At 32.6% G+C, this 9,948-nt stretch overlaps 1 protein-coding gene across 2 annotated transcripts; it reads right to left on the bottom strand.

Moving 5' to 3' along the window:
* Positions 1-889: 889 nt before the first annotated feature.
* Positions 890-8,664, bottom strand: LOC131639323 (phosphoinositide phosphatase SAC2-like). 2 transcript variants are annotated; one of them, XM_058909825.1, is made up of 16 exons: positions 8,115-8,664; positions 6,884-7,088; positions 6,615-6,780; positions 5,731-5,956; positions 5,513-5,589; positions 5,198-5,385; positions 4,802-4,899; positions 4,558-4,691; positions 4,342-4,473; positions 3,952-4,261; positions 3,725-3,846; positions 3,498-3,611; positions 3,228-3,401; positions 2,948-3,097; positions 1,594-1,675; positions 890-1,323 (listed from the first exon to the last, which is right to left on the bottom strand). In XM_058909825.1, the coding sequence occupies exons 1-16, from the start codon at positions 8,199-8,201 to the stop codon at positions 1,231-1,233; spliced, it is 2,358 nt and encodes a 785-aa protein (XP_058765808.1). In that variant the 5' UTR covers positions 8,202-8,664; the 3' UTR covers positions 890-1,230. The 2 variants fall into 2 exon arrangements, with proteins under 2 accessions (XP_058765808.1, XP_058765809.1); XM_058909826.1 differs by having other exon boundaries at positions 4,342-4,470.
* Between the last annotated feature and the right edge of the window lie 1,284 nt (positions 8,665-9,948).

Genomic DNA, 9,948 nt, shown 5'->3' with positions numbered 1-9,948 from the left:
CAAGAAGCCGATTTGAGAAAACATTAATTCGAATGAGATGAGTCGTCTACAGCGAAAGAAGAAAGAAAAGTTCACAAATCGAAAGAGCACTCCAAAGGCGGTAAGCATAATTCTCCCTCTAAGAGTCTGGGAGGAGTCCGAGGGAGTTATGCTCCTTCTCCGGACCGTAATGAACGTCAACCAAACCAAGCACAACCTAAGCATCCTCTATGTGCTCAAATCTTGGAGAGCAAAATTCTTAAATTTATGCAAAAACCTCCCAAATTAGAGAAATAAATAAGAAAGGAGATCCCGACGAGCACGTGCTCCGATTTAAAAGGTTTTTGCATGAATTTGGAGATTTTACTTCAACTTATTCTTTAGAACATGTTTACAAAAGAAATGTTATGAGACTATAAGTAAAGCCAATGAAATCACACTTAGTTGTTCAAACATTGGAAAAACTAATACTCAAAGAAAAAATTATCAACACAAACATTTTGAGATATGAGGTAGCTTATTGAAGCACATATGTGTTGACAAATTTTCCAATCCAACTATTCAACCAACTTACTTGCAAATTTAGAATGGTTGACATTCATTTACTAATTTAAAAGAGTTTGCTGTAAATAAGAGCATGAAAATAATACTATTTATACTTTTTATTTTTGTTCTCACATAACACTATAACACGTTAGAAACACTTTTCTCCAAACACATCCTCACCAAAACCAAACTTGACATCTTAAAGACAGAGTGAATCACCAACAAACAAACAAAAATCATAAAATTAATGCACATTAGAGATGTCATGATCGATTTAAACGGGCATGCTCGCCCCATTTAAGCTTATCCCGTAAAAGCTCGAAAAAAACGGGACAGAATGGAACGGCCATTGTAAATGCAAATATTGTAAAGACCAAGCCAATTGTAATAATCTGAGTACCATCTATGTATTTTTTCTAGTTTTTTTTCAATGAAATTAAACTATATACATGATAAATAACCTTTGAATGTTTGGTATAATGTACCTAATTGGTGAGGCACAAAAATTTTCATGACTTATTAACATCTCTACCACTACCTCCCAAATGAAAGTATAATATGCAACTCAAATGCCCTGTTGAACAAAACTCAGCTTCTTAGCTTCTGCAACTTCTATTAGCTTTTCGATTATATCTTACCATTTATTTTTCTGTACATCAAAGTCATGAATTCCTCATCCTTCGGATAAGGCGGTATTTTTAAGTCTCAAACATAAAGCATCTCACCATGAGTCACCCATTTTTCAAAGCTATCAGTATGTTTTCCACTTTTGTTCGGTTTTTCTTCACTTTGTTTCTCCTGAAACACATAAAAATTTTGAACATAAGCGCTTATCGTATAAGTGCTTAAATATAAGTAATGCATATAAAAAACGTCGTTTTTAAGGTAAAATATAAGTTAAGTTGTTTTCATAACGTATCTTGGAGAGGTTATGAATGTGTCATGTTGTTTCCAATGACATGTTTTCATAAGTTCTCTCAAACAGTCTCGTGAGTGTTTATATTTAAGCACTTATTCGAAAGGAAGTGATTTTCCATAATGATTCTAGAACTGACAATATATACTGACCTTCAAAATAGGTCCAGATTCAGTTGCAGGCACCTCAGTTATTTGATCATTTGCAATATTGTCTGAGGCGATGCTGATTGACCTGTATCATCATCATCAACAATATTTAGACCTCTAAACCAAATAGTTATATCGCAAAAAAACTAAAAATCGTGAAGCTCCTTTCAGATTGACTTATATGCGTCAAAAATGAAATTCATGGCCTCCTAATTCCACTCGAGGATTCATTTCATCATAAACCCATAGACTAACATGTTATGAGAATTCACAAATAACTGTCTGTACAAACTAACGCCTCGTTTTGATCAACAACTTAATTAAGCGCTTATAGCGTTACTGTTTATCATATAAGTGTTTATGTATTAGCTATTTCTAAAACAGACGATAAAATGAAGTCAAATTGTTTGTATATAAGCTACAAGTTGTGTTCATAAGCTACCTTAAGCAGTTTAAGGAAATAAGTTGAACTCCTAAGCAATTTCCATAAACTCTCCCATATAGTCTCGAAAGTGCTTATGTCAATAATAAGCTCAAATAAGTCAACTCAAATAGGTCATAAATCCTTTCACTAATATGCAAATTGAAGAAAGTGAGTGAAGGTTTCTAGATATATTATTGGCTAGAGAACTTAACGTTTGCTAGGCCTCGAAAAATAGTAATACTAATAGGCGAAACGATATTAGAATATTTTTAGGGATGTGTACGTGGTGTAGCGGTTGAGAGCGGAGCATAAAATCTATGGATCATGAGTTCGAGTTCAATCTACGGCATAACTAATGTAATTGTCTTTACTCGCGGCATAACTAATGTAATTGTCTTTACTCGCAACAGAAAATACTAAAAACACAGCAAAAAAACTATCATCTAGCGGATTTGAACAAAATGTGAGATGCTCAAGTATAAAGTTTCCCAGTCAACAACAGCAACAACAACAATCAAGTCTTATTTCACTAAGTAAGGTTGACTAGATAGATCAACTTTCGCCATAATGTTCTATCTACGACCATGTTTCTATTCAGTCCAACTAACAAAAAGAATTATAATTCTTTCCCACCATAACAACTAACAAAATCCACTTTGTTTGACAATGACATTGTAACAAACTCGGTATTATAACCCTCTACACCAAAATTTTCATTTCGGTATTTTACATTAAAAAAGACCTCGCTTAAAGTTTGTTTTAGCCTCTATAACTATGTTACGCCAGAACAGCTTCTCATTCTCACTAGCAAAATTCACTATATCCCCTTATACCATTGATCAAGACTTGAAGAAAACCCGAGGCCAACGATGAAGAAAGCAACAAAATTATAGCATGGATTTAAGAATATCAATCAAAGTCTCAACACTAGACCTTTCAAGTAGTTCCTCTTCACAAGAATTTCCAGAAGAAAGCGAGTCCACATCAAGGAAATTGGAGCAATCACATGCATCTTCATGTTCCGCATAACAAATGTGATCGCTTTCACTATATTGGTCCTTTCCCATTCCTCCATAAATTTGCCTATAATAAATCGTTAACACGTAAATTTCAAAACATTTGGATGACTTGAGAAAAAAAAAATCATATCAAGTTAAAACTATGTATCCAATTACACATAGTTTGCGTTGTGCGGAATGTGAATTAAGCATACCTGCAATTGCAAATAGAACTTCCACAAGTAAACGAGTCTGAAGTAGACTCCAAAAGAGACCGTTTATCGGGATTTTTAAACGAGTGTTGACAGTCTGGAGCATGCAAGTTCCTAATTGTAGCATCACTTTCGCTGATAATATCTCCATCAGATTGTGATCTTCTAATAAACGACCTACCAAACAAACAAATAGCATTTTTCAACCCTCCAAAACAATTTCTTAAATGAAAATAACAAAAAAAATTGTGCAAGTGAAAAATCCAATTATACCCGTCAATTCCATCGGCTAGATTCGGGCCATAACTTCCAACATTGTAATGTTGATCTGAATCAAGCTCCCAAAGTAATGGTTTTCCCTGCTGTGGCTGAAAATGCCCCAAGAATCTGAACAAAATAATATCAAACACGACATTAACTACTATTTCATTCAAATGCAACTACCATAAATATATAACTTTTTGTATAGTAAGATCACAAAAAAGGTCTATTTGACTTACATGTTAATTGCTTTTTGTTTAGCACCGTCCAAATAAGTATTGTTGTAATAACGCTGTATGGTTCGAATAAGTTCTTGGGATTGTGCTGCTGCTTTCCATTGACCTCTTCTTTCAGAAAATATCTAAATAACAAGACAAATCAAATGATATCCGAAGGAATGAACCGTAATCAGATAAAATTTTCCATAAAAAAATGAGATGGTATCGCTAAACGATAGACATATTACCTTGTTGTGCGCTGCAGAACCACCATATTGAAAGGCTAATGTGTCTCCCATGGACTCATAAGCTGACATTACTTCCTTTGCCAAAGGGTTGTCAAGATCAATATGTGGGTCTTCGGTAAATCCTAATGCTTGTAACTGACTTCCAAGTGCAACTAGTCCATAAGCATATTGCGCAACATTGGTGCGGTCTAAACAATCGATGCAGTTTGTCCTCAACACGCCAGATTGAAGTGTCTTGGGTTTGACACCGTAATCTTTGCTCTCATCATCCCCACTGTCATCTTTGTTCTCATCAATGGCATTGTTATTTCTGCATTAAAATAAATAATCAAATCAATTTTCAACAACGAAGAGGGTCGACGAAGTGGGTTGTTTTGTTACGGCACTTACTCGGAGAAGGAATAGGGGAATAATCCCTCTAGCTTCATGTTTGGTGTTACTGGACAGTAGAAGATGCCAGTTAGCTTCAACGCAAACGCAGCCACTTTTCCGAGTTGCAACAGCACATTGGTGGCCTTGCTGCTAAAAATCGTTGATCGAATAATGTCAACATAACACCCTTGAAAAAACCTATAGAGCTTGTACCGAAAATGAAGAGAAACTTACCGTCTTGAGTGTCGATGCAGATCCCAATGAAGAAACCTCAGCTGTTCCTCCTTACTCAAATTTTGATTAATAGACTTAACAGCATTAGCGAACTCGGTTCGCAGAATAGTTTCACGGGGCCTTTTCTCGCGAGTCTTAAACACAAAAGATACAATAATATAGAAGGTAGAAAATCTTTTAGTTTAAACATACGACAGAAAATAAGCATGCTCGATGATTTCCTTACATATTCAGATAAGCCTACCTTAATCAAGTTCAGTATAATTATCGGATTTCCGTATCGCGTGACAAGATTGTCAAAATGAAGTTTAGTGGCTTCAAACATCACATCCTTATGTGATACTAGAGAAAAACAACCAAAATTAGAAGTTAGTTTAAATTACATAGTATGTGCCTGTTTGGAAATTGGATTGACTTATTTGAACTAATCTGCTATAGCAAAAGCACTTGTGAGACAATTTGGGAGTTTACCTTATGAAAATGGCTTATAACTTATATAAGAAACAATGTGATTTAATTTTATCATGTTATAGAAACAGCTTAAACATAAAGACTTACATGATAAACACTTATGTTATAAGCACTTAATTAAGTTGTTTATCCTAACATAAAACAAAGGAAAGATGTTTAGATACCGTACATATAATATCAGGTTTCATATTCAATGGCGAGGCTTCCTGAGACCAGAAGAGAGGGATTGAACCCCGTATTTGCACGACAGAACTGATTTGCATCGGTGATCCATCGCTAGCATCTGCAAAGACTATCTGCTCCGTCTCAACATCATTAGCAACTCTACCTCTTTTATTGACTCCTCGTTTCAAATATCTGCACCACGAGATAAAGAAACCTTGAATAAGTCAGGAAACGTGAAATAAGAAATGAAGTACTCAGAAAAAACCAGTAAAGAACGGCGGCCATTATTCCGGCAAAACTAAAGAGAAGAAGTACAAACCTGGTACCAGCGTAGTGCCTCGAGCGCCTAGCAATGATTATCATGTTGAACTCACGGCCAGATATAGAAAGGTTAACCTACACACCATACCATGAAACAAACATTTGTCAAGAAGAAAACACCAAATATTTTCTAAAAACACGTACCACTAGGATCGTTTCTTCCGTGTCAAGGAACGTTTTACACCAAAAACAAAACTTAGAAGAATCGGTATGTACCTGTTTAAAAAAACCATAGACTAAGGCAACAGTCCAAGAAGTATTCTGGAGAGTATTCCTGATTCCACGAGTTAAGTACTCATTCCAAACAAACAGTGTTTCGTAAAGTGATTGTCCGACAACATTATGACCAGATAAGTTCTTTTGAAGACTTAGCATGATGTTGTACGAGTAGCTGTAAAAGAAGTCCTTTGTAAGATCCATACTGCATAGAAGCTTCTTGTATCTAATTAACAAACAAAAAAAAAGAGAAAAGTCAATTAACATGACGGTTTATATTAAACGGCGGAATATAAGTATAAAAATAAAAAAGAACATAAAAAACAACTTATGAAACCAATAACTCTAACCAAATGTATATTTAAAAATGAAAAGAAAGTGATCTCCCATGCGAACCGTGGAAATACCTTGTCTTACTCAAAAAGTTATATTTACATCATAACAGCAATGAAGATTGCTCCTGTAGAACATGAAAATGAAAACAACAAGGAGGAATCTACTATCTACTATCTACTATCTACTATCTACTATCTACTATACTATACATATTACACGACTCCGAAATCTAGAAGAAGCTTAATGAATTCTATAACAATTAGAGAGTACCACAGAAAGACGAGAGGCTTGACTTGTGGAAGCCCGTATTGTGCATATGCACTGAAGACATCCACAAATCAACAAATATATAGCACAAGTATAATTACGATGATCTAACATAACGTTTTTCACTACACGATTTAATTAACTCGAATGAAAAAACATAATTCATAACATAATCCTCAGCTAAGTACAATGGACAAAGTATAGTTCTCAATGCTACTCTTATACGTCTCCTGAAATGTATCCTAGACACATTACAGGTACATGTAAAATTGACTAAAGACCTGTTCTCATCCTTAGAATATGCCAATTTCGATCGCACACTTGGATGTGGAATCGGAACCATTTCACTCTTTGTGATAGCGTACACAGCGTGTCCGCATATCGTGCCAATCTTCTTCCGTTTTGTTATAAGCAGCATGTAGTATGGCTCGAGAAACTTGATAAATCCTAAATAAAAAGACGCGGGTGAGTTATTAAAACGAATAACGTTCAAAAATAAACACTAGTATAGCAATAAATGTTTTGCTATTATATAGAAGATAGAAAATACCGATGATTCCATAGCAAGTTGTTACGAATTTAAGCCCGCCAGTGGACTTGTTTCCGTCATGAATACGCCTCAAAATGTCACAACACTCGGCTTCTGAGTATAATGTCGGATCTTCGACGATATTTAACTCGGATGCCTCCGATCTGTCGATCTTTAAGACCCTCCAAAATGTTCTGCTTTTGTCTCTTCCAATCATGTAGAATCTCTGAGCACACAAACAAAAATATTGTCAGAAAAGACTCGTGAACGTAGCGCAAAGTGCATGGCGACGTAATGTCATAACCGAAACTTAGATATCTTTCCATATCAATAGCTTATCATTATACTATCTATGGATGAAAATGATGTTTCCATTTTGATCTCATTTCCAGAAGAAGAAAGCGGCGTTTTAGTTAATATCTTTAGTTCCTTAATTGGCTTTTGCTTCATTTTCAGCAAAAGATTCTAGGTATCCTTTTAGAAAAAAAAAGACAAAAATTTCACCATGCATGACAGTGATGGTGGAAAATAAGCGCTTGTGTTAGAGTTTGAAAGAGCTTATGAAAATAGTTTATGACGTGTACATCAGACAATTTTATCAGTTCATTTTCATAAGCTCTTCCAAATAGCTTACTGGCATAAGCTGTTTTCAACTATGAAAAGAGTTAACTTAACTCTAACTCCCTCGTCTAGTTGAGAAACAGCTTATACATAAGCTCTTATACAACAAGCACTTAATTAAGCTTAAGCTGTATATCCAAACACTCCCATAACGGGAAAAACAACAAGTATAGTACTCCATAAGCCATTAGCTGCAAAATCATTTCTCAATAATAGTTATCCATAATCACAAGCATCATGAAGAACTCAAACGTAAAAACGCATTTTCTCAAAGAATCCACACGAATCCAATTAACCAGAATTCAAAAACTCGTCAATCCCATCATCGTCGTGACAACATCGACAAGCATCTAAATCCCAACTCAAAAACCATTCATGTTAAACAAAACAAAAAATCAATGATTCCTTTGCTCAATTGAAAAAAATCTCATGAACAATGAATGAATATGTGAACAAACAAAGCACATGAATATGAATTTGACCAAAAACAAAAACAGCAGAAAAACAAACACAAACAAAACATCATCTTAGAAACATAGTAACACAACAAAAACAAAAACAAAAAAATCACATGTTTCAGATCAAGATAATGCAAGCATGAATGATAGGAATAGAAAAAGATGATAATTACCGAACGAGTTTCATAGAGCCTAAACTTCTGCATGTAGCAAGACTTGGAGTCAACTCCATCAACAACAACACCAACACTTTTCTCCATCACAATTCAGATCCCTTGAACTTCAAAACAAACCTCACCTCTCCTTGTTCCAAAGAGATCACCAGCAAGAAACTTCAACAAAAACAAAAACAAGAGCTTCTGTTTGATTAAAAACAGAAGCTCTTGTAATAAAAAAAAGCAGTAACCCAAAAGCAAGTACAATAAAAAGCTCAAAACTTTACATCAATGGTCCACAACTCATAAAGTTTTGTTTGTTTACAATATACAACAATGACAAAAAAATTCCCAGAAAAGGAAAATGGAAAAAACAAACAAAAGGATGAGTTTTTAATAAGATGATGAAACAAAAATAAAAACAAAAACAAAAGTAGCTTTTTGAGGAATCACAGCACAAGATTTATGTTTGTTTGGTTTTGGGGAATGGAGATGAACAGACACAAACAACTTTTGAGTTTCAGAGAAAAATGAAAATATGAGATTTGTCAGAAACAAGTGAACTACAATAGCATCCACATAAAAAAAATATAAAAAGTAAAAATGAAAAAAAATATATAATAAATAAATATGAATATAAAAATGAGAAAAATGCAAGGTAATAATGATGATGATGTAAACAATTTAAATTTATTAAATAAAAAACGAAAACTTTTTCTTTTGCGTGTGAATTGTGTGAATGTGAACATCTTTATTTTCTATTCTTAACCTGGCAGCAGTTTTTTTTGTCTGAGTCTACACTTTCTTTTTTTATTATTATTATATTATACTCTTTTCTTATATGTATATAATTTGAATTTTAAATAATATAATATTTTCTTATTTTATACTCAAGAATTTTAAGTTTCTGAAATTTAAATTTGCTTTAATTTGAATTTGTTATCCTTAATTTAACATTAAAAGAAAGACAATTAAATGCTTAATTGGTAGTTGTATTGTATATATTAATATTTTAAGGTTCATTTAAAAATGAAATTAATATGGCATGAATATCATGTAGTAGACAAAATGAGATTAATAAGGAAATTGTGGAAATTAATGACTTGTTCATTACTACCAAGTATTAGTCAAGCTAAGAAATTTAAAATTAATTTAAGAAAACATTTTGAAGCAAGCTTTTAATTAATAAAAAAAGTTTGAATATTGTAATGCTCACGAGAATCATTTTTTTTTATTTTAAGGGAAATGAATTTCATTAGCTAGTTATAATAATATAAGATAAGGCTGATAAAATAGACTTGGTCTCTTTGCTACATCCTCTAATATATCTACTTCATTTTCTCTTATTTATTTACAACATGAATTATAATTTTAAAACTGCAACCTCAATTATGTTTCATGCTTTTTGTATAATTTATAACTCAAAGTTAAATTTTTAAGACGTATTCTAATTTCAATTACTTTTACTGTTAAATTATCTTATATTTTAGACAAAATTATTAAACAATATCTTTTAAAATGTATTGGTTTATAAATATCAAAAAACTTAATATATATATATATATATATATATATATATATAATTATGAGAGATTGAACCATATATTAATTGTCTACACTAATTTTATTTAAATAACATGTAGCAATTAAGTTATTATTAAAATGTATTTGCACTTTTATTATAAAGTGCTATTTAATTTTTTTTATTAAAAAAATTGCTATATTAATTTATAAATATATCTTTTATTATGTCACATTCTAAAATTTGCAATAAATATTTAATAATATTATAAACTAATTATCTATTGTGAAAGTAGATTTAAAAATAACAATTATCAATATTATCAATAAA

Source organism: Vicia villosa, unplaced genomic scaffold, assembly GCF_029867415.1.
Source record: "Vicia villosa cultivar HV-30 ecotype Madison, WI unplaced genomic scaffold, Vvil1.0 ctg.002596F_1_1, whole genome shotgun sequence".
NCBI classification, from domain to species: domain Eukaryota; kingdom Viridiplantae; phylum Streptophyta; class Magnoliopsida; order Fabales; family Fabaceae; genus Vicia; species Vicia villosa.
The sequence above is the reverse complement of the archived record's forward strand: the minus strand, read 5'-3'. Positions and strand labels throughout refer to the sequence as shown.

Bases quoted from the DNA above. Each gene is read 5' to 3' on its own strand.
- LOC131639323 (XM_058909825.1), bottom strand. From the start codon at position 8,201: ATGGAGAAAAGTGTTGGTGTTGTTGTTGATGGAGTTGACTCCAAGTCT. The intron at 7,089-8,114 runs GTAATTATCATC...TTGTGTGCTCAG, and splicing joins GGCTCTATGAAACTCGTTCG to AGATTCTACATGATTGGAAG. The intron at 4,900-5,197 runs GTACGGTATCTA...GTTTTTCTCTAG, and splicing joins TATGAAACCTGATATTATAT to TATCACATAAGGATGTGATG.